The 25,791-nt window shown below is 34.7% G+C and overlaps 3 protein-coding genes across 3 annotated transcripts; 1 reads left to right on the forward strand and 2 right to left on the reverse strand.

The window, feature by feature from the left end:
• The first annotated feature begins 4,960 nt into the window (after nucleotides 1-4,960).
• LOC146932336 (stress response protein) lies at nucleotides 4,961-6,325 on the forward strand. Its single transcript, XM_085703975.1, has 2 exons — nucleotides 4,961-5,096; nucleotides 5,694-6,325. Exon 2 carries the CDS (start codon nucleotides 5,709-5,711, stop codon nucleotides 6,093-6,095), a length of 387 nt encoding a protein of 128 aa, XP_085560101.1. The 5' UTR covers nucleotides 4,961-5,096; nucleotides 5,694-5,708; the 3' UTR covers nucleotides 6,096-6,325.
• Nucleotides 6,326-12,320: 5,995 nt separating this feature from the next.
• LOC146932337 (uncharacterized) lies at nucleotides 12,321-12,755 on the reverse strand. The gene has a single exon (XM_085707749.1). The coding sequence runs from the start codon at nucleotides 12,753-12,755 to the stop codon at nucleotides 12,321-12,323; it is 435 nt and encodes a 144-aa protein (XP_085563875.1).
• A 2,639-nt stretch (nucleotides 12,756-15,394) lies between these two features.
• Nucleotides 15,395-18,359, reverse strand: LOC146932338 (small ribosomal subunit protein eS6z-like). Its single transcript, XM_085703976.1, has 6 exons — nucleotides 18,291-18,359; nucleotides 18,136-18,200; nucleotides 17,434-17,491; nucleotides 17,230-17,338; nucleotides 16,408-16,680; nucleotides 15,395-15,845 (listed from the first exon to the last, which is right to left on the reverse strand). Exons 1-6 carry the CDS (start codon nucleotides 18,294-18,296, stop codon nucleotides 15,610-15,612), a joined length of 747 nt encoding a protein of 248 aa, XP_085560102.1. The 5' UTR covers nucleotides 18,297-18,359; the 3' UTR covers nucleotides 15,395-15,609.
• Nucleotides 18,360-25,791: the final 7,432 nt, after the last annotated feature.

Genomic DNA, 25,791 nt, shown 5'->3' on the forward strand with positions numbered 1-25,791 from the left:
AACTAACATGAAATATATCAATGCAATATATAATACTAATAAAAAAAATAAGTATTAAAATTTACTTTTGCGGTTTAATTTGGTTTGATTCGGTTTTGAAAAAATGATCCGAAATGCTATCCGATTCTAGCCGTTTTTACAAAACAACATTCAAACGCATGTAAAAATTAGATTTTTTACGGTTCTCGATTTTTCTAGATCAGTTTGGATTACTGCACTGCTATTCCATCACCTCATACAAATGTGAATTGCTCTTAATGCTAACATGATCCAATCATTCTTCTACTTGCTTATTTTAAGTGTACCAGCTGAGTAATAGCTAGTTCATCTTGAATCTTGCCTTTCTTCAAACGCACCACCCTTCCCACTTCATACATTTAGCCTGCTTGAAAAATTACGCTTTTCCTTTGAGAAATTGTGTTCGTGCCAATGCCATGCACATTTTTACAAAAGTGTGCTAGCTATTTGCACCACTAAATCAGAACAACCTTTGCGACAACGTATATCATTCTCTCTTCAAGTAGATATGCATGGAAATCAAGGCCTATCAAAAAATATTAAAAAAAGCAGAAAATTCATACGTTGTTAGTTCTCACATAAGTTGTTCATATATCTGTTTTTTTTTTTACAAAAAGTAACCTATATTATTCTATCATAATAGTTGTAATACAAAATGGAATCAAATCAAAGATTTGGAGACGAACATGCAACTTTGACGTCTTTGCTAAGATATGAGCGACATGATTTACTTGTCTCCTTACAAAACTTAACTTAAAGTTTGGATTTTGTTGTAACATAGCTCTACATGTAGCCATAAAATTGTCAAATACAGAATGATGATTCGATCTATCAATAGTGTTGTCTGCCACTAGCTTACAATCTATCTCAATATATACACTTTTGATAAACTCAATCGACCAAGCCATGAAATAGCGCCCCTCAAGCACAATGCTTTTTGTTGAGTTTGTGAAAAAACAGAATCGTGACACGATTTGGCAAGCGTGTCACGATTTTGGTAGTGTCGTGAGCATGTTTTGCAGGGTGTCCAATCGTGACACGATTTTGGGAAAACGTGACACGATTTTCGGCTTGCTGGGCAAGTTTTGAGGATAAGGTTGGTCGTACCTTGGGTCGTACGCACCAAACGTGTCACGATTTAGGAAAACGTGACACGATTTTGACAGTTGCAGGGTACTATTTAAGTGTTTCTTTGCAGATTTTGAAGGGAGAGGAGAGAGAACTTCAAGAGAGGAAAACTTGGGGAATCAAAGGAGGTAACTTTAGGGTTGAGGGTCTTTGATTAGAGTTCTCTTGGGTTGTGAAACATTGTAAACACCTTGGGTGAGTGAAAATCATTGAGTGTCTTGTTCATTGGTGAGATTGGGAAAATGGGTAGAAATTAGGGTTGTTCTTTGTGAGCTTGTTGAAGCTAATTTCTTGTAACCCATTTGTATCTCTTTGTAAGAGCTCATTGATAGTGGATTGGAGAGATCAATCTCTCCCCCAGAGTAGGTCAAGTTGGACCGAACTGGGTGAACATTTCCTGGTGTGTTTTGTTTCTCTTCTCCCTTTACCTTTTGCTTGTAGTTTTGTGCTTTTCACTTTGATTCCTATATTAGATCTAGGTGCTGTTATTGTTGTTATTGCTTGTGTTTACTTTGATATTGGTTACTACTTTCCTTTGCTCTACACATCATAGTTTTTATTTGTGTGATTTTGTGTCCGAATTCACAACAATTGGCTCGCCCCGTGGGGCATAGGAGTGAATTGGTTTAGTGAGTACCATGGGTTCAAAGTGGGATATTGAGAAGTTCATCGGAAGTAATGATTTTGGGTTATGGAAGGTGAAGATGCAAGCGGTGTTGATACAACAAAAGTGTGAGAAAGCTTTGAAGGGTGAAGGTGCGTTGCCGGTCACCATGACACAAGCGGAGAAGACCGAGATGGTGGACAAGGCTAGGAGTGCCATTGTCTTGTGCCTCGGGGACAAAGTTTTGAGGGATGTCGCGAAGGAACCTACCGCGGCGTCGATGTGGTCAAAGTTGGAGTCATTGTATATAACCAAATCTTTGGCTCATAGGCAATTTCTTAAGCAACAACTCTACTCATTCAAGATGGTGGAGTCAAAGACCGTGATGGAGCAATTAACGAAGTTCAACAAAATCCTTGATGATTTGGAGAACATTGAGGTGCAACTTGAGGACGAAGACAAGGTTATACTCTTGTTGTGTGCTCTACCGAGATCATTTGAATCCTTCAAGGATACCATGCTCTATGGCAAAGAAGGCACTGTCACCTTGGAAGAAGTTCAAGCGGCTTTGAGAACCAAGGAGTTGACCAACTCCAAGGACTTGAGAGCGGATGAAAACAGTGAATGCCTTAGTGTTTCAAGAGGAAATGGTGGAGGTAGAGGTAACCGAGGAAGCTCAAAGAGCGGTAACAAGGATAAGTATAAGTGCTTTAAGTGTCACAAGTTTGGTCACTTCAAGAGGGATTGTCCGGAGGACAATGAGAACTCCGCGCAAGTTGTGTCCGAGGAGTATGAGGATGCGGGTGCTTTGGTGGTGAGTTGTTGGGAGGATGAAGGTGAGGTTTCTCACCTTGGTATTGATGCTTTGTAGAGCGGTGTTCGTCTGGAGAGACGTTAAACACTCAACATCAGCCTGGAGAGGCGGTGTGAATAATACTCGTGATCAAACTTTGAGGTGGAGTTTCAAGGTGAAGTCATAGTGTGTGTACGCATTCGGAAGTTGAGGTAGAGAAAGCTCAACTTGAGGTGGAGTTGGTGACACCAGGAATGGCACGACTATGGAGGCCTTGGGTGTTATGCTCTAGTTTTGAGCATGTGAATTCTTCATGAGGACGGAAGGCATTCCGGGGTTTGAAGAATGTATGATGTGGCTTGTGTGATTACCTAAAAGACCAAGGGTGATTGGATGCAAGGTGACCTTCAAGGAAGCGGGATACGTTCCGTGGTTGAAGAGGGTTTGGTGTATACTTGTGGAACTACTTGGTGTAGTTGGATGCAAGGAAAAGAAAATGAGATTGGTGATTGATGGTTAAAGTGGCATCATCATCAATTTGAAGGCAAGGTGGAGAATGTTGTTTATGCCTTCGAAATTGAGTTTGTGAAAAAACAGAATCGTGACACGATTTGGCAAGCGTGTCACGATTTTGGTAGTGTCGTGAGCATGTTTTGCATGGTGTCCAATCGTGACACGATTTTGTGAAAATGTGACACGATTTTCGGCTTGCTGGGCAAGTTTTGAGGATAAGGTTGGTCGTACCTTGGGTCGTACGCACCAAACGTGTCACGATTTGGTAAAACGTGACACGATTTTGACAGTTGCAGGGTATTATTTAAGTGTTTCTTTGCAGATTTTGAAGGGAGAGGAGAGAGAACTTCAAGAGAGGAAAACTTGGGAAATCAAAGGAGGTAACTTTAGGGTTGAGGGTCTTTGATTAGAGTACTCTTGGGTTGGAAACATTGTAAACACCTTGGGTGAGTGAAAATCATTGAGTGTCTTGTTCATTGGTGAGATTGGGAAAATGGGTAGAAATTAGGGTTGTTCTTTGTGAGCTTGTTGAAGCTAATTTCTTGTAACCCATTTGTATCTCTTTGTAAGAGCTCATTGATAGTGGATTGGAGAGATCAATCTCTCCCCCAGAGTAGGTCAAGTTGGACCGAACTGGGTGAACATTTCCTAGTGTGTTTTGTTTCTCTTCTCCCTTTACCTTTTGCTCGTGGTTTTGTGCTTTTCACTTTGATTCCTAGATTAGATCTAGGTGCTGTTATTGTTGTTATTGCTTGTGTTTACTTTGATATTGGTTACTACTTTCCTTTGCTCTACACATCATAGTTTGTATTTGTGTGATTTTGTGTCCGAATTCACAACACTTTTGCTTTTAATGGAGGAGGAACATTGTCGTACCACTTGATTAAAGCTTTAATAAAATAGCCTCGAGAGTTCCTTAGACACATTCCAACACCAAAACAACCTTGGTCACTAAACAACGTTGCATCAATGTTGCATTTGCGTCGAGAGTTCATATATGATTTTTGTTTTTACAATGTATGTTTTTGGTTCTAAGACTATAATTTTGTATTAAATTATTTTATTTTTATTTAAAAATTTATCATATAATGAGAGAAGTACGAAGAGTACTTAACTAGGGGTGTTCAAATTCAAAACGATCCAAAATAAAACCGCAAACCGATCCAAAATAACCGAAAACCGCAAAAAACCAAATATTTTTGGATGTGGTTGGATGTTGTTTTGGAAAGACCGCTATGATCAGATCGGATTTTGGATCACCTTTTCAAAACCGAACCGAACCGCAAAAGTAAATTTTAATATATTGCTTGTTGGTATTTAATCTTATATATTACATTAATTTAATTTATATTATTACTACTTCATTTATTTAAAATATAATCAATCATTTTTATTTTGTAATGTTAACTTTTTTAATACATTTGTGTTATATTTTGTATCAAACCTATTATTTTATCGTGTATTTGTAATATCAATATTAATAAAAAAAAATTACATTTTGCCATTTGGATATCCAAAAACTGATCTAAATTAAACCGCATATATTTGGATCGGTTCAGATTGAATTTTTTTAGAATAATCAATCATCCAAACCGAACCGAACCGCACATGATTTTTATTTTAGATCGATTGACTTTTTATCTCAAAACCGATCCAAACGAGACCGCGAACACCTATGTACTTAACCCACGATAGACAAACACTGTATCAAGAAATTGAACATAGATGTGAGTTTGAAAATCATTCATAATACAAATAATGTCCCCTTTTTCCTATAATACCACTGAGGAAGGATGTAATAAGTAACTGTTCATAAGGACAAAGTTGTAAATGTCTCTTAACAATTGCAATTGGTCAGTTTTCGTTTTTGGTTTTTTGTCGTACGGTTTAGCTTTTTCCTTTTCCTTTTGGCTGAGTCTCTCTCTGGTACCCCCTCTCCCCACTCTTCAACTTCGGCGGCGAGGTGGAGGCGCGACGCCTCTCATCTTTCAACTCTCATACCTCACTTCAGTTTGTTGTTTCCTTTGATTTTCAGCTCAGGTTTGTTCTTCTATGTTTCATTCCTTTGATTTTGATTCCTTTCACTTCAGTTTTTTCTCTTAAAAGTTATAATTTGATTTTTAGTTCAATGTTGGTATGAATTTACTCTATGTTGCTTGAACCCTAGAAATAAAAAATTGGGGGAAATTTTAATCCTTGATTTTCTATGTTGTTTGATTCAATTCTATTCTATTTTTGTGTTGTTTGATTCAATGCTATTTTTCTATGTTTGATTCAATTTAAGCTTTCAACAACTTTAGAACAAAAGTGAGTTGTAGATTAAAGCTTTCAGCAACTTTAGAAGTTAGAACGCAGTGGCTTAATTCCTATTTTGAAAATGATTCTAATTATTATGTATTGATTATGAAATTGTATATAACTTTTATAAATTTCAATTATAATATTTAGTTAATATTTGCCGCTCCCCCCAATATTTTCGGCAAGATCCGCCACGGTGTTTAGGGTTTAGTGATCCGATCCATCAATTTTAGGGTCTAAGATTAGATGCATTGTAGCACTTATTCAAAGAGCAATACTTTGTCTTTTCTATGTTTAATTATCAGTTCAGTTCTTAAAATTATGTAACATGAAATGCAGGTTCTTTTCACGCCAATGACGAACAAGAAATCCACTACAACCCCAAAGAAGTTGCAAGAGAACAATACCATTAAGGAAGAGCCAAAGCCTTCGTCTGCACCCAAAAAAACAGCTAGTGAAATTGACGAAATATTCGCTGGGAAAAAGAGAAAGAAATCTGATGTGAAAAAGACTGGAAAAGCCGGTGAAGCAACTAAAAGTAATGATAAAACTAACAAGAAGAAGAATGACAAGAAAAAACCAAAACGGCTAGATGAGAGTGAGTTTGTGGACCGGCCTTCTCGATCAAGAAAGAAAACAGAAGATGGGCTTACCATCTATACTGAAGAGGAGTTAGGTCTTAGTAAAGGGGATGCTGGAAATACCCCGTTATGTCCATTTGATTGTTCTTGTTGCTTTTGATGGAAGCTGCATAATGATTTTGATCTTGTTTCCTGCTCCTATGAACAAATTTGTTGTGATTGTATTACATGCTTTATTATATTGATAGCTGGGCCAATTAATTTCGATTTTGCAACTGTTTTAGTTCTGCTCTTGTAGGATTCATCCCCTTGACACAGAATTTTGTTCATGTATAATGTCTCTGCCAGCCGATTAGAAAATGGAAAAAATGTTTTGGTGTGGTTGAATGATGTTATAGTTTGTCTTTCTTCTATTTGATTTTAACATGTTTTCATCTTAAATCAAATTAAGTATTTACAAGTTATTCTGTTTTTATACTCTCCTTTTTTATTATCTTAGTATGCATAATGATTTGTTATCTCACAAACATCTTTTATTGCAACTTTCATAGCTGATTTCAGTGTTTGTGTTGTAGCCGCTTCACTGTTATCAGTTTTATGTAGTGATGAATTCTATCATGTACTTTGATTAGCTTCATTGAACTATCCAGATGAGTGCTTTGATATTATTATTTCATATCTCAGTCTTTCTAGAGTGAAGGTCATTTTCCCCCTTGTCATCATGGTGCACCAGCTTTAGAATTCTTGTTAGTCGGGCCTTTTGCCACATTATGATGTATGGTGTAAATGTAGATTGCAGAGATAAGCAATGAACTGGTACTGGTTGAAGCAGAGACAAAACAATAACGAACCATAAACATGAAGATGTTGCTTGTTGGTCTAAAGCGTGGTATATACGAGGCAGACCAACTGTTAGACGAGATTTTCACTGCACAACTGAAGAATCTAATTCTCTACCCGATACCAGTAGTAGTGGGCTTATTTTCAGCTTTTACTAGTTCGTCTGAGTCTAGGATCAAATAATTAGAATTTCTTGCAATGTTAAAGGATATGTCAGGATTGAAAGAAGGCAGTGAGCCTTATGGCCAACTACATCTAGCATATACGAGGCTGATAAAGAGGAAATACTCAATTTTACTTACAGATATTGCCCAACGGAACTAGGTACCAATAATCAGCATTAGTGAGTCTGGGTGGAATGGATAAGACCACCCTTGCCTAAGAATTGCTTGGATGAGTCAAACAGCATAAAAAGATTCCAAAACATAAACCTAAGCTCAAAGTTTTAACTGCTCAGATAACAAATGTTTCTTAAGATGTAAATCAATGATGATTTGTTAATGGATCCAACCATTTTTCAGTAGAATCTTGGAAAATGGAACTCAAAATGCTGAGACCAGGGGACTGTAATCTGCTCTGTTACTGTTATATTACAGGCATACAACGGTTCACATTGTGAGCCATATCGCACTAATAATCATTGTTTCCATTGAATCGTGTATCCTTCATAGAGAATGTAAAGAGAGAGCACTGTTTTATAAGAGTTTCTAAATCTCTCAAAGATGGTTTTGACAATTGGCATTATCTCAATATGCATATACGTTATTTTTTTCATTCTCAGTTTCCTTTATTTGTATTCTCTTATTAAAGTATAAGGAACTGGATAGTTGCTGCTGATTTTAGTTTCAGTATCCTTAACAATGCTGGTTGTAAAGTTTGTGTGTGTGTGTGTGTGTGTGTGTGTTTGTGTGTATCATCAGAAGAATTGAAGGCTCAATATTTCCAGATAACTTCCTCCTTCGGTAGTTCATATTTTTCTAGCACCGACGTTGGTGCAACAGCGATACAAGTGATTACATTCAATTATTTAATTTTCTCAAATTATTATTGGTGTCAATGTGTCGGTGTTAGTGTCAGTGTTGTTGCTCGTGTCCAATGTTTGCGTCAGTACGCCATAGGTTCATGTCACTTGTATAACTTATCATGCTTTATGTCATAATTGCTGTGTTGCGTTGTGGCAGAATACTCTATAAAACATTTTATTTAATTATTAAGCTGCTACATGTGCATTGAACATTTTTATTGGTGTGAGATGTTGAATTCATCTTCGCAGTGCAGGTTTTTAAATCCTATGGTTGGACGCTGCCCATCATCCTTGCATCATGGTTGCTTTCTACCGGCCCAAGAGCTTTGCTCATGGCATTAGCAATCCCTCTCGGTCAGTCAGCACTTGCCCTGGCATTTGAGAAATTATGGGGACGGACCGAGAGCAAACCAAAGCGCAAGTATAGGATGAAGAGGAAACGCCGAAATGTAAATGACACATGAGTTGAGGAAGAGCCGGAAGAAAACCAGAAAACCAATACGAGGAAGGCAGGGATGCAGTCGTGGGTAGTGGAGAATAATGGTTCAGTTGATAGTGGCAGCCGAGATGCACCAAGTTTTGGTGGTCTTACTGTCGTAGTACTCAGATTGGGCAAGGGTGGTCTTACTCATCTTATTGTCATTCTCTGAAAGTGATTTCTCATCTTGTCAATCTCTGATGCTGAAGATTTGATTGTTTCCTCCTTATTATTTTGTTTGCCGCAAATGTAGTTGGCATTTGGCAATTTTTTAAGGGTTTCCTACTGACTCAACCTTCATTTTTTACACGTCTCTTTTTTACTCATAAAGAAATTCTAGCATCTCTAGCAATTTTCCTTTCCTAGTTTCAAATGGACTGGTAAAAGCTGAGAAGCTTACTACCTTGCTAGTAGTACATTCAACTTCTTTGGTCATTATTTATGCATCAACATAATTTAACATTTGGCCTACCTCTTATATACAGCATGTTTAAGATCACAAAACCACTCTTCACATTTGTGGTTTGGTTACCTCCTGCAGAGACAGATAGGCTGCAATGAACCTATGTGTTCTGTTTTCCGCTACCTCCCATGGATTTCATATCTTTGAAGTAGAGTTCAAGTTTACCGTTCAATCAACAATTAATGTGGGATACTCCTGCAGATTATGAACCAATTTCATCGGGTTGTTGTTGGTTGGGATCTTCTTTGTCTATTTTTCTGATTCAAATCTTGACTGTGCATGGCTGCATCCCGTCTGTGATGGAGGTAGTGTAGCAGTGCTATAGAGGAAATGTTAACTTTTGATATATTTTTTCTGGTGAAGGACATACTTATCTTTCTATGTTTGTAGTGTATTTCTCTTCCTTTCTGTTCTATTGCTTAGTCTATCGAAACATACTGGTCAGTTAAGAGGGCATACATTGCGTAAGGGACCAGTTTAGCTTGTTTTTTACTTGGTAAATACATGAAAAGTTAAGGCCTGTTTGGATTAAAAATTGTGCTGCGTTTTGCTTTTTGATTATTACAAAATGCCACTGTATTCCATTAGGGAGTTCATTAATCTCAACTCAGTCACCAATTCGATTGTCCTTCAAAATTTTGATTGGATATCGGATCGCAAGTTATTATCATTTACCAAACCAGTTGAATACAAACTCAAGTATATAATAGATATAAGATCATTATGACCAATGTATAGTAGTGTATCAGTAGTTTGGAATCCATCTAGACTGGTTCTTAAGCTTGGCCAGCATAATTTGCTCTTGGGATAACTACGTACTTGACTAGTTTACTAGCTCACCATTGTACGGGTAAAGATCCTTGCAATTTCTTTGAAAAATAGAGGATCTTGATCCCCATTGTACGGTTATGTTTGATTCAAAATAAAGCAATCACTAGATTTCCGAAATGAGGTGATATCATGAGCCATTCCATACTATTCAGGTATATGAGACAATTGTATATTTCAAGTAACCAAATTCACGTTGTATCCAACATAAGATCAGTTTCACACAATCGTCAACATAAAATCATATTGAGCAAATGGCCGGAAGTGGTGATGGTTAGGCCTCGTGATTTACATATTTTGTTGAAGGCATTTATTTCTTTTGGCTAAAGGAGGAAAATGTCTAACTTTAACTTGCCATTCAGTTGCGATCTAAACATCAAAAACTGAACGAATATATTCTCATAATCAGTTGTAGAGGTGTCAAGTATCATTGAACTTAATAAACGTTAGTCTTGAAAATACTTTATAGTTTATGGCAAAGACAAAGGTCGTGGCAAGGACAAAGGTCACCTACGTCTATTTTATGAATGGTGTGTTGATTCTATAAGGAGTGACCAATCATTGTATCTTTTAAGGTTTCAACTTAATTATACTCAAATAATAAATTCCACACAAATAATTTGAAAACCAGGTATTGTAACTTAACTTTTTTTTTTTTAAGGGAGGTATTGTTAACTATCAAACACAACTAAAGAACATACGTGAATGAAAATGCATTATGGATTGATCCTAATTTAGGAAGAGCACGTTTGGTTTAGGCGTGTATCTATTCATTCCGCAACCCATGGCAGTGCACCATGTGGAAGCACGTTAAGGAAACAAGTCTCAATTACCATGACAAGGTATGCATGCTGCATGAAAATAAATAGAGTATTACTTTTCCCACCCTACTGCCTTCTCGCGCGCCCTTCAAAAATTCCAAAAATGCCCCTGGTCCGGATTACATATTCCGAACCAGATTGTTAGTGTTTTCGGATTATAAAATCCGGACAAACACGATGTGAATATTTTGTGTCTTTCTTTGATGTCAAGGGTCGCTGTTGACCGTTATACGACCCTCGCATAAGCTGAAATGCAATTGCAGGGGTCGTATGAGCGGTCAACAATGACCATGACACCACAAACACTGATAAAAGCTACCTAAAAAACTAATTTTTTTTGAAGAAAATGTAAGAAAGGAGGTGAAGAAGAATGAAGGAAAATGTTGAAGATCCAAGCCTTTTTATAGCCTTATATAAGTCATAGGTATTAATTACAGTCAAATAAAACGTGTTCCACATTCAAAACCGTAAAAAAATGCATTCAAACTCCACTAACCAGCCAAAGCTTTGGTGAAACGTCTCCGGCCAAATTTTTACTGAGTGGTTCCGGATTTTATAATCCGGAATGCACGAAGTATTTCCGGATTATATAGTCCGAACCTCACCAGAATAGCATAAATGATGATTCTTTTGGGAAGGTGGTTCGAAGAGGAGCTTTTGAACTCGATCCTGCCGGCCTGCCAACTGACATGTTACGATCTGCACACCGACATGATCGAGTTCATAAGAACCTCTTCTTTGGAGTCAGATCTGCAACACAATGAAGAAAGGCAAGGTGTTTTCAAGAGGATTTCTTTGAGTTAGATCATGCTGCCTTGCCAAATGACATATTCATCTGGCAGACAGCAAGATCTATCTCATATAAACCTCTTGATATTTTTGAGTTATCTATCTATCAAAGAGGCATCAAGGACTATCTATATATTTTTGACAGCATGTTGAGGATCTTCATCATGCCGTTATATAGAGATCTATATATTTAAAACAGCATGAGAAAGATCCTCAGCTTGATGACAAAAATTTGTATGGTTTGCTTTGGTGTGTTTGTGTTTTGCTGGTATTGAAGATCAAAACCGGAGAGGGTGTATTTATAGAGGTCCTTGGATGTTGTGGACCACATAAACTCTTAGTGCAATGTGGTCCATACAAAAGAATCATATGCTGAGGCATTCCGGATTTAGTAATCCGAAAAGCATATACAGTTAAAACTCTATAAATTAATAATGTCAGGACCGGAGAAATTTATTAATTTAGAGAGTTATTAATTTATCGATAAATTAATAATTATTAATTTAAAGAGTTTTTACGTAATTATACTGTACATACCAAACGAAAAGGCAAATTAGTCTATGCCTCTTAGAATTACGTTGCAGCGAACATTGGGACTCAACGTAAATTAGTAACTACTGTGTTCATATGCATTGGAAATCAATAATGACTTTTGAAGTACAGTAAATTAAACAAGAGGAACAAATGTGTTCAATGTATTCTTAAGCAAGTTTGGCATATTTCAATAGAGTGTAATATATTTTTTTCAGTTTCTATGAATTATTAATTTATGATTTTCTTGGGACCGAAAATTATAAAGGGATCTCCCGAAAAATTATTATCTTATTATTTTATCGAGTTTTTCAATTTTTTATATTGGCCCAAGTCGGGACTGGACAAATTTATTATTTTAGAGAATTTATTAATTTACCGAGTATTAATTTAAAGCGTTTCTACTGTATTTGGTTATTTTATCGATTAAATGAACATCTTTGCCGTAAATTAAAACATAATAAAACACGCAATTAAATTCAACAACAGTTAACTAACACGCAATAAAACACGCAATTAAAACATAATGCAACAACTTAATTCAACAACACATAACTAACACACAATTAAAACAACATAAAACACGCGATTAATTAAAACATAACACATTATCACGGATCATCTAAACTAACTTCTTCCTTCTCTGGTCCCTCCAGCAGATCCCTGATCTCTTCGTAGTTCCTGGGCCGGTGCAAACTTTTCAGAATTTGTTCAGGAGATCTAACCAACGAAGCGTCCAACTCGATCGGTCCTCTAGCGCTGTGCTGACCAAAGACAGAGAACATGGTTCTCACGTCGCCGTCGTTTGTGAGTTTCATCCGGCTGAAGCGTAGAGATCCGGCTGAGTCGGACAATGGACATCGATATTTAACACCGACCACCCTCCTCGTGTCTCTGTGGTTGAGTTGACGGTTGATTTGATCCAGCTCATCCTTCAGCCCAGAGAGGGTGACATCGTCGCGAATCCTAAACAGATGGGGTGGTGTTCCACCGTTGTAGTAGACTACAGCTAGCTTGGTGTTCGGATCAAAGCCAGGGAATTCCATGATTTTTTTTCCTGGTGTAGTTTACTTGTAATGAAATCAGGGACCCCTATTTATAGAGGCATTTGGGTGCTGTGGACCACAAAAATTGTCGGTGCAACATGGGCCACATAGAAGAATCCAATGCTGAATCAATCCGGATTCTAAAATCTGAACCAACCCTCACCATACACAAAGGCGGAAGTTCTCCTTTGATCCACCCCATTATCGTCTTTTTCCGGAATATATAATTCGGAATGTATGTGCATTCCGGATTATATATTCTGGATTGCATCAGAAGCTTTTGGCTGGTGGTCTGCACCACAAAGAAAACGTTTTTCAAACGTTTTGGGCGGTGGTCACCGTGTAAAAACGTGTTTTTACACGTTTTGACTGTAATTATGGCTAAGCACACGTTTTTTACTTTCCCTCCCCTATAAATAAGCTTCATTTTCTCAATGCAAGTCACACATTCTTCTTTCTCTTCTTCTACAACGATGTGTTTCCATCGTTGGCCTTTCATAGAAAGAGGCCTCTTTGGAAATCCATCAGGGGTCATATGATCGGTCAATAGGGTAGGGGTGAGTCTGAATCTGAGGTTGGTTTGCCTGGGTGTCATGTTGACCATCATGGTCTCTTGTTCCCTAGAGGCATATGTGCCTCCTCTGTCTCCCCACCAACAGCATTTCTTCTTCCCCGCCATCTTCTTTCCTCCCACCCTCTTTCCTCTCCATCAGTGGCTGGAGTTAGAGCTGGAGCCACTGGTATAGCTTATGTAATAGGATAGGATTAGAAATAGTTTTAGGATGTAATAAGCTTAAAAAGATTGAAAGCTTGAAAATTATTGTAATGTATTGTTCATATATTAATAAAATGATTTCTTTTTATGCTTATGTCTTTTTATTTCTGTTTATTATTTTTATTCGCATTTTATTTTATTTTTACTTCTGGTAAAACATTATTCCGGAATTTACAATCCGGAAACATCTGCAAAATTCTAACAATGTAATCCGGAAAACGTAATCCGAAGCAGGGGCAAAATTGGAAAAAAAAAATAGGGCACGCGAGGAAAGACATAGGGTGGAAAAAGTAATACTCAAATAAATATAACCATTCCATTGGCTAACTTTAGTCTTTGGTATTTACAAGCTGATTGCTTGCTTCCAGTATGCACATCGATTAAGCGAATACTCCCTCCGGTCACTATTATAAGCAAAACTTAACTTTATAGATACATTGAATCATTAATGTATCTAGTCTTTATTTAAGACTAGATACATTAATGATTCAATGTATCTAAAAAGTGAAGTTTTGCTTATAATAGTGACCAGAGGAGTATTATCTAGGTTTTCTTGGGGATGAGACGTGTGTGTTGAGAGTATCAATCTATTTTCTCACAAAACTGATTATAGCAACCAATATTTTCACTTTACAAGATTGACTTGGTAGTTGGAGTGTAGAAATGTACGAGGATTCAATCTCCACTTTTAACAAACCAACTATCCTAACGGTGGCATTTAGTATGCACACTACACAAATTTGTGCACCATACACAAGTTTGGGAAAGTTAATTTTCTACCATCAGATCAAAAAAGAGCACAGATTTTACTATAGTCTACTAACATTATATCTTTTTTCTCATTGTCTTCAACCTTTCAATCTTCCACCTCTGCCATTGACCCACCACCATCAATACAAACAATGACTTTAAATTTTTGTTCTTTTTTATTCCTTTCCATATCTGTAATATCATGAAAATTTTGGCATCAACATAAAATTAAAACCCATAACATATATTTCTTTTTAGACTTAATCATCTACTTCCTATTACTCCCACCGTTCCAATAAAACTCCGGTATCCTTTTTCCAGATCTGAATTATTTTTATAAACGGATCTGGCATTAACCAACGTTGGTTCAACAAATTGTCCCACAATCTTAAAATTAAATTAATAAAAAAAACATGTTTAGCATAATACAGGTTAAAAATTGAAATAAAAACATAACACAATCATAGTAAGGTTCAGAATCAGATCATGCCCACCAACTGATTCGGAACATTTAGATAATGAGGCCTTTCGATTCGATTTTTTAATTATTTTTATTTATGGAACAATCGAAGCTGGAAACACCGGCAACTGTAACGGCGACCGTTCCGGCGATAGTCCCGGTGACTGTTACGGCAACCGCAGCAGAGGCGAAGCAAGTCGGAGTTGTTACGAAGGAATTTGTATACGATAAAAAAAGCTTTTATTTTACACCACCGATAAAATGGGAGACTTAATTACAAGGTTAAAGAGTTTTATAATTTATCTGGAATAATAAATCCAACTTTGTTATGGAGGCTGAAGACAACAATATAAAGAATGGAAAAATAATATAGTACATTTAGACCATGATAAAATCGGTACTCCTCATTGATCTAATGGTGTACATAAAACTTGTGCATTGAAAAAGTAACTTTGTACACATGCACAAATTTGTGTAGTGTGCATGCTAAATGCCACCTATCCTAACATTTATTATTTCAAAAAAAAAAATTGAGCTTATGACATTTCTGTATTGTCCTATTATCCTACAGCTGTACTTATTCCTTTACAAGCTAAACCTGTTCATTGTTAATCATCGCAACTTATAATGGAAAGGTAGTATGCAGCTTAGCCATTGTGCCAAAATAACATCAAATTGATAAATTTGAACTAGACAAAAATCCTTCAATTCAAATGAAATCTCAAACAAACATTTAATAATAAGTCAATAAACTCAAATGTATTTAAATTAAAACATCATAAACGTTTATCATTAACACCCTCATGGAACAAGACTAATGAAAACTGTTGCAAAATTCAAACTTCACCATATCTCTAGCTGTAAGCTGCTTATGCTGTGGCAGATGGCTTAGCACTGGATAGTCTGGACCTCTTCTTAGCCAAGCTCTCACTTCGGCGTTCCCTCTGCTCCTTCAATCTGGAAGCAAGGAGTTTCTGATAATCTGCTGCCTCTGATTTTGCCTTAGCAATTCTCTTCTTCTTGTCTGCAATTCTTGCTCGCTTCCTTTGGAGTGTCAAAGGAGTGACCAATCGTTGTATCTTTGGAGCTTTGCTAACCTTCTTCCCTGCAATCAAACAACAACCACTAAGATTACAATTCATTACAAATGTCTGTATTGGTACAATTTTACCGGATGTCACTGAAGGACAATCGCAAATTGTGAGGAAACGGCACTTCTTTCAAACGGGTACTCTAAACCCCAATCTAGACAATGTATACTGTAAAGTATCACTGCCTTCAATGAAAGTAATATTCTTTATACTTAAAACAAAGAAAACTACAGCAAGTCTCTGCTAGAACAAAAATGAATACAAGTGGAGGCTATGAAGCCCCTAGTAGTTTGGACAACTGTTTTTTAATCAAAATTTTTTTTAATTCTACAGCCTCTTAGCGCAACTGGTAAAGTTGTTGTCATGTGACTGAAAGGTCACGGGTTCAAGTCCTGGAAACAGCCTCTTGTGTAAAAACAGGGTAAGGCTGCGTACAATACACCAAATGGTGGGACCCCTTCCCGGACCCTGCGTATGCGGGAGCTTTAGTGCACCGGGTTGCCCATCTCCCCCACCACCCTTAATATAAGGATATATAAAGAAATGGTTACGATATTCGTGGAATCAGAAACTTACCATCCTTGGTGGTGAAAGTTCTACGGTAGGTGTTAACATATTTTCGCACATCATCATCCTTTGACAGGTTGAACAGCTTACGGATTTTGGATGCTCTCTTAGGACCTCTCATCCTTGGCTTCTCAACATCAGTAAGCCCTGGAAGATCATTATCACCTTTCTTAACAATAACCAAGTTCAAAACAGAGAGGTCGGGGCTGACAATGCATCCACGAACAGACTTCCTTCTACGCTCTCCATTGCGCCTTCCGTGTCCACGGAAACAAGGAGTTCCTGCAAAATGCAAAATGCATAAAAAATTAGCCAAGTAGAAAAGAAGCTTACTCCTGCAAATAATGAAATACTAAGTGGAGCACAAAAACATAAAACATTACGTGTTGCATCACAAACAATAATCATTGTGATCATGGACAGCCCTACCTTAGGGGAGGTGTGGGCCTTGGCCCTCACTATGGCATGGATTTTTTTTCCATACTATATGCATGTTTCCCACTCATCCAAAACTATTTAACTAGGAGGGAATAAAGTTCTTTTCATAAAGTTAGTGGAGACGTTGAGGTATTTGTGGTTAAAGTTATCTCTAATATTACATGTGGAAATTGCACCTACTGAAATAACTACATATGCTATATTACCAATAATCCAATGCAAAATCACATGAGATAAATAGTAAAATGGTTGTTTCTTTACTTATAATGCCTCCACTACTATAAATTTATGAACGTCTCCGATAGTAATACTAAGAGGCAAAATTTTCAATGCAACATACAGTATGCCGAAAGGTAAATAGATTGAAGATTTGAAGGAAAAAAAAAATGCTACCTCTATGGAGCAAGAGCCTAACACGGCCAGGGGTCAACACTCCCTGCTTCATTGGGAATCCTTGTTTGTCACACCCACCAGTGATCTTGAAGACATAACCCTTAAACTCCTGCAGAGAGCAAAATCACAACACAAAATAGATCAATTACAATGCTCTACAAAATAAGGAAGCAGACAACGCAAATTTCATGCTAGAGATCATACTTCTCCCAAAGCATCACCAAGAACTTCCTGTGAGATCCTCTTGTCCCAGAAAGCACGGCTGCAATATACAAAAGATAATTAAATAATCAAAGAGAAGCCACATAAATAACTTCACAAAAACAAACATACAAAAGAAACTATCAATAGCACTACACTGAGACCTTGTTTTGATAAACAACTTAATTTGCAGCATATAGCACAAGTGCTTATAATAAGCACTAACAACAAGCACTTGTGAATAAACTATTCCTACTACACACGATAAAATAAAGTCAGATTGTTTTTGTATTAAGCCATAAACTATTTTCATAAGCTATCTTGGTGAACTTGTAGAAATAAGTTGGAAACAGGTTATAAACATGTCATAAGTTGTTTTTATAAATTCTCTCGACTAAACAAACCAATCCAAACAGGCTCCAAATATCAGTTCAAACCAAATTCAGATAAATGACAATGTTCATTTCACCATGCATATCAAAACATATTGAAAACAAGTACCAGATTTACACTACAGTCATATAAAAATGAAAAAAAAAAAAAAACAATTACACAGAAAATTGAAAAGAATTTCGGCACAAACATAAAGAACAGAAACCAACATAGATTTATGAACATGGTCACTTCAAAGTAATGATTTTTGTCTTAAGAAAAATACTTCAAATGAAAAATGCGAAAATGAAGAGAGAGTAAATGGATTATTACAGCTTCATGTCATCATCGATTTCAAGCTTCTTCTGACATCCAGTGGTTGGATTGGCAACGTTAAACTGAAACAAAAACGAAAACACAATGATTCAGTTTAATGAAACAACAACAACAACATTGAAATCGAAGAATTGAAGAGATTGAAAACAAACCTTCATGTTGGAATCTCGTCCTCTTGATCCAGCCGCGGAAACTCTCTTGTCTGCGGCTTCAGCAACAATGGAGAAGGTAGGGTTTTACACACTGGGCTTTTATACACTCCTTCCTCTTTTCTGTTTGGGCTGGACTAACCCAAACCCACGCACTTTGGGCTTTTTTTTTTTTATTTCATCTCTATTGGATCAAAATTAAAAATGAAAATTTCTTTTCTCATGTGTTTTTTTCCTAAAACCACATGGAAAATACGTTTTTGCCCCTAACAGTTGTTAACTACCGTTTAAAATTCATATTCAATCCGTCCTTTGTCGGAAAATTTAATTTTTTTTTTGTGGGAGATGTTTCTTTGTGCAAAAAATCGTGAAAAAATTCAACCTCTGGGTCACTTTTCTGGACGCGCGCTTGTAAAAAAATTGCGATTTTGCGCGGTTCGGTCGATAAATCAGAATAAATCAAGCCTTACTCAGAATGATACAAAACTCTACAGACACCTCTATAAGAATACATATAGAGGATCTTCAAAGTTTCGTAACATTTCGAATAAGCCTCGGTTTATTTTGATTTTTCGACCAAAACGCGCAAAATCACCATTGATGCTTTGTCAGGAACTGCAGCCGGAAAGACTAAACGGTAGTTAACTACCGTTGAGGGCAAAAACGTATTTTTCATGTGTTTTTAGGAAAAAAATACATGTGAGAAAAGCAATTTTCATTAAAAATAGCCGGTTACTTTTTCCTTCCATGAGTTTCTCGAGCGTTGTGTTCGGATTTTAAAATATAAAATATTTTAAAGTGTCTTGGGGGATTTTATAGGGTATTTATATTGCGTCTCGACCAAGAAATCAAAGCACTTTACAGAAAGTCAAAGCTCTGGACTAAGGCAAAGCTCTCGATTTAAAGTCAAAGTTATTTAAACTTGGCAGCAAGACTTTGTATGTATGTATGTGCGTGAGTATGCTTGAGTGTCATGGCATTCTTCAATCAAACTTGATCTTTTATATAGAGCTGAGTATGAGATGACCTTTGTTGAATAAATCATTGTCTTTGAATGTCTGATTAAATGTTGCGATATCTTAGAGAAATATGTGCACATTAGTCGTTCAATTTCATCAATGATGTTTTCAATGAGCATAATTCCCCTACTTGAGTTAGAATAATCTTTCATTCTTTAAGCAAACGAGCCATTGTGTGCATCAATGATATATAACTTCTTAAGTTAAGTGTTGGCACAAAAGAACTCGTTACAGAGGCTTGTAAACTAGTTTTGACCGGCAGTAGCATACTCATGACCAGGTTTAATTATATACATTCTTGTTCGTAGTATATACCTTGTCTGGAAAAAATCAAAAGAAACGTTTGTAAGGAATACACTCTGAGTGTATTGCACTTTATATCTATTTACTACTCCTAGAGTTCGTGTAAATGCTATCATTTTGTAAACAAATTGTTGTTGTATATCTCTCGATTGAGATTAGGAAGGCCTTTAGGTTGAGGCAAGGAAATCTAGGACAAAATTGTCTTAATATTGTTGTTGTAATCAGGGTTTGGTTATAGTGGAACAATCTATTGGAAGTGCAGGTAATCTAGAGTTGTGGGATGAACCAGGATAGACTATAGGTGTCTTTTCTACCCCTTTGTCTCTTTACGTTCCATTGCATCTAAGTTTTTAAAGAGCCCAAAAAGCGACAAATACAATTCAAATCTTCCTTTCTCGTGTTTTTTTCACCTTCACAATACACGCATACATGTAAAAAAATTGGTTGTTGCGCAACCCGCATTAGTTGAGGTGGATGTTTTACCGCTGCATCTATTTGCAATCTTTTATATTTTAAGATGTTTGCACACAATAATAAATAATAAAATTGATGTATATTTATATCAAAGTAATCTTAGATTTATTATTGATTATTTTATAAATTCTAAAATTTAAATGCAAAAAGGATAAATATGATACGGGCAGAGTTCAAAAACCAAATTCAAAGATATCATTCATTTATAAAATACCTATTATTTTGAAACAAACTAAATGCTAAAACTATCAACTAATTAGGTAATTAGATTATAGTCTGGCATGACTTAGGGGGTGTAAATTTTTTTTTTTTTTGAAGAGGCTAAAATGAATTATACTACCAAATCAAAAGTGTCTTTCCTAGCATAAGATGTACCAAGAAAAGAACAACAAAGTCTGAACAATATTTACAGATGAAACAAAAACAAGAGAAACAAAAAAGGTAAATAGATATTAGCCTATGCCCAGTATGGTAAACGGACTAAGCCACCAGCCATGAAAACTGAAGGGAAGAGTGGCATATTTCGCCTTCAACCACATAAAAGTGAGTGACTTAATCTTGTCAACAATCTGAAAAACTGGGCATTCTTTGCCTTTGAATAACTTGTTGTTCCTTTCCATTTCTCACACGGTTGCAAACCAAATAACCTGTAAAATTGAGCGTCGCCTCTTGTTGGTAACACCACCAAAACTGAACTGATTAAAATGATCCGGCACATAAAGAGGGTTGACCGCTGAGATGCCAATCCATCTATAAATAAAGTGCCAAACAGACCCAAAATAATTACAATGTAAGAATAAATGACAAGACGATTCGACGAAATCACACCTGCTCCACACATCTTGGAACCATCGTCAATAACACCTCGTCTAAGAAGGTTAGCCTTTGTAGCCAACCTATCCCTAAACAATCGCTAAGCAAACAACACCACCTTGAGAGGAACATCCTTATGTCAAATAGAAGACATAACCACTGGTAAATCGATATGAGGTTAAATAGTGAGGAAGTTATATAGACAACGAACAATGAAAGCATTAGATGTCTCCAATGTCCAAAGTCATTTATCTTTCTTGTCGACCTGCAAATTACTATTAATCTAGCCACCTAAAGTCTTGAATATTCTCGATCAATCTAAATTTGTTGGTTAATTATTTATGGAAACATGGTGATAAAGTTACGGACGAGGATGTGGTATGCGGCATGTTTTGAGTTTAAGATGTGGTGGTTGTACTACAATCTCGTTTGTTGACATCAATTCCAACACATGAATCAATTCGTTGCCCCGATCTCAAATAGCTATTTTCAGTGAATATAACATTTTGTCTTGACACTCAAAAGTTTTATTCATCCTTATTACAATTTAGATTCATTGAGTATTGATGTATTTTGTTACAAATATAGACTAAATACATCATTTACACAGTAAATTCAAAAAGTCAGTTGTTTCTTATAATAATGACTGAAGTGGGACGGTTATGCGAGACTTTTAAAACACTAGTCTTAGTTAAAAACTTCATTTAGAGTATGTTGAGAAACCGTCTCCCAACAAGGGTTTGGTTACGAGAAAAAAGAGTCACAAGTTTGTCCAATTGAACTTATTATCAAGAGTCACCAGTATGTTAGCCTATCTAGCATACAATTGTGGATTAATATTCCAAAAATTCATGGAAATGAAATGTTGATGTTTTTTTTTTGAAGAAATGTTGATGTTGTGACTTTTAATAATCTAGTTGGTTTGAGGATGTGTGCATGAGACGATTCAATGAAGAGGAGGTAGTAGACTTACTTCAAGCTATTAATTGGATTAGAAATATAAGTGTTAATGTCATTTTTTATTTAGACTCAAATAGTGCGGTCAGTCACGATGGTGTATCATTAGGTGTTTTTTTATCAAATAGTACATATAAATAATCTGAATTATCTAAATAATTCTCCTTTTTACATATACTTTTCACTTCAATCGTGAATAATTCTAAATATTACTACTTCAATAGTAATATTTAACGTATTCAGCTTATTAATAACAACTACTTCAATAAATAATTCTACTTTTTTCCTTCAAAAAATTATATGAATAATTTTCTTTTTATGTTCATTAAGCAGTCAAGGTTGGTTAAGAGGATCATATTTTATTTATTTATTTTTGTTTTATAACATAAAGTTAATTAGTGACGAGTTGATATATCAATCCAATTTTTGTCAAAAAAAAGATATATCAATCCAATTAAAGTACATGTCGATAGAATATGCAATAGTACTATAATTATTTACAAAAGATTAATATGTAGCATCGATAAATGAATAATGTATTAGTTATTTTTTCGTAGATATATCGCCTAAATAGTCTAACATAGTTGTAGTAACATTTTTTGTGCCTTTTACCATTACATTACATGATGAAAATTGATTAAAGAAATTACATGAAGGGTAAAAAATATAACGAGGACAGTAATTGAGGAGCATTATGACGTTGTGCACTGTGTACTATACCATGAGATCCAAAATGTAGATATAGATTTTAAATATTTATAGAAAGGTGACATTGGATTTAGTGCTACTTAACCTAAAATGAAAACATGTATTATTATATAAATCATTATGATCTCGTGTTTGAGGACTCGTTTGTTATAGATTAAAATAAAAATGATTTTGTCATAAAATAATTTAGAGATTATTTTGTAGAGATTTTATGAAAAATCATAATCTATTTTACGTTTGTTTACCGTAATGCAAATCATTTTTTTTAAATTATTTAGTTTGTTTGGATACAACTATATAACAGCGATTTTTTGTTACAAAACCAGTTCAATTTTTGATCCATATTTTTTCTCATCTATCCAGTTCAATTTTTTGTAACAAACGAATGCAATACTCTTAAAAGTGATTATTTTTTTTAAAAAAATGATTTTTTTTCTGGCTATATAACTCAATAAAATTTAGTGGCGCATCAATATAAACATTTTTTTGAAGAAACATGAGAGGATCCAAATTGATTATCATACTTCATAAAATCACAAGGTTTACATTGTTCCCACGAATTAGACTTCCATAATAAACAATTAAAGAGACGAAGATAAGAGCTCTAGTCCTTCAAATTATTTTCCAATCCTTCATTTTATTGATCCAATTGCAAACTCATTCCCTACCATTTCAATTAGGCACTCATTAAGCAATAAAAATACACATGCAACAACTTTAATCAACCATAAATTGTTTGGGCGATTAAGATTGAGGAAAAATGAGGAAAGGCGAGGAAAATGTTTTCTTTCACTTACCTTTGATTATCCACTATTCTGACAAGATAGTTTGCGAGGAATTAACCACATGCAAGCTTCCAATTTATGAGACAATGGTGGAATTTAGGTTTGGGTCAATGGTGCGGAGACGATATACTCAATAATATATTTTTTAATTTAATGATGGAGTTGATGAAATTTGATTACTCCTTTTTTTTAATGAATTTGACAAAGTCATATTGTATAATACATAAATGTAGATGTCATGTATTAGATAATAATCATTTGCAATAAAACTATACTAGATAATTTTTTTTTAGGGATACTAGATAATGATTTAATAGTTAATTAGTTACATAAAGAATTTCTGTTATATCTTCTTAAAAATTATATTAATTATTGAACTATTTACTAGAAAAAAATATAAATTATGATTTGCTTAATTATTTTTCAATTATGACACAGCTGATAATAATTGAAAACATGATAACGTGATAAACAAATATTAATATTTTATGTAAAAATTGATATTCACCAATACATAATTATTTATCGAGTCAAATTAATTAGAAAGAATTTATGTAAAATATTGTAACAAAAAAAAACAATTAGAATGATTTCTTTTCAAGAAAAGATATCTTAAAATACGATTAAATACTATACATATCCACTAAAAAAATTATGGATTTTTTTTAGGGAACATTTTATTTTGGATAGTTTGGCCATTCATTGCATAAGTATAAACTTTTTTTTTCTTCAAAAAAAAAGTATAAACTTTTCTAAGGTAACATTAGAGTAAACTTTTTTTTTGGCGTCATATAAGAATAAATTTGAATCGTGTTAACTTTTACTCCCTCCATCCCATAATACTTGACACAGTTGACCTTATTACGCATGTCAATGCATAATTTTGAGCTTAAATATCTTGAATAATATATTAGAAAAAATTATGAAAATTTGATATTTTGAAAATACTCATCGAGACAAATCTAACGACATCTTATATGATATTATTTATCTTTGTATATTAGTAGAAAAATATGGTCAAAGTAAGTTAGGTCAAAATTCCACATTTTCAAATGGGTTATCTATAACGGGACGGAGGGAGTAATATTAAAATCATTTTCATTATGTGCATGAAAATACATATGTTATTTAATAATATTATCAAATCAAACTTATTATTCATTTTAAAATTTAGTTTTTGAAGAACATTTACAATTTTTTTTTTATGGTGGTCGGGGTTTAAACCCAGGACCTTGCATATTTTATGTATTGTCCCTACCAACTGAGCTAAGCTCACGGGGACATTTACAATTATTTTTAGGAAAACACTGCAATTTTTAAAATATCAAATACAAATATATGAATGAATTTTTTTTTTAAGTAATATCATTTATTTTAGTCAAAAACTAATATTTTACTCCTATAACAAAGTAATATTATTTTTAAGTATTGTTTTTTTTAGAGATATTTCTAAGTATTGTTAAAAGTTATATATAAATGTCCTCGTGAGCTAAAGTTCAGTTAGTTGGAACAATGCATAATATATGCAAGGTCCGAGATTCAAACCCCGACCACCACAAAAAAAAGTTATATATAAATTTTATTCATAATGGAAACTTTTTTTAAATAAATCATATTAGTTTAAATTATATTGTATATTAATACACAATTATTTTTAGGAAAACACTACAATTTTTAAAATATCAAATACAAATATATGAATGATATTTTTTTAAGTAATATCATTTATTTTAGTCAAAAACTAATATCTTTACTCCTACAAAAAAGTAGTATTATTTTTAAGTATTGTTTTTTTTAGAGATATTTCTAAGTATTGTTAAAAGTTATATATAAATTTTATTCATAATGTTTCTTTCTTCCTTTTGGTTTGTTTTGCATTTTTTCTTGTTTCTTTTCTTTATAAGTGTGTATGAATATATCACATTTATAAGTTTCAAATAATATATAAAGTGAGAGGTGAAATTCATACTGTGAAAAAAATTAAGCAAATGGGGAGCATATGGTAAACCAACTGCAACACCATATATATATATATATATATATATATATATATATATATATATATATATATATATATATATATATATATATATATATATATATATATATATATATATATATATATATATAGGGTTTTGCTAGAAGCCACCCATGAAGGTGTCTTTTAGCAACCCACACCTCAAGGTGTGATTTCCACTTTTTAGTTATAACTTTGCTAAAAGACACCTTCATAAAAATTAGTTTGTGTCTTTTTAGTTTGACGCTTGAAGAAAACATCACAGCCGCCTCTCTCTTCATCTAACAACCGCCTCTGACCTTCATTCTTTTCAGCCCAGTTCTTCGTCCCTCAATCCAAACATCACAGCACGATGTAGCCACAACGACACGGTGGTGTGATGAGTGGTTTCGGCCCTCCACATCACCCCTTTGCCAGATCTACTAGTG

This window comes from Medicago sativa, chromosome 4 (genome assembly GCF_051527215.1).
Source record: "Medicago sativa cultivar Bolivia chromosome 4, Bolivia_mono, whole genome shotgun sequence".
Lineage (NCBI taxonomy): Eukaryota > Viridiplantae > Streptophyta > Magnoliopsida > Fabales > Fabaceae > Medicago > Medicago sativa.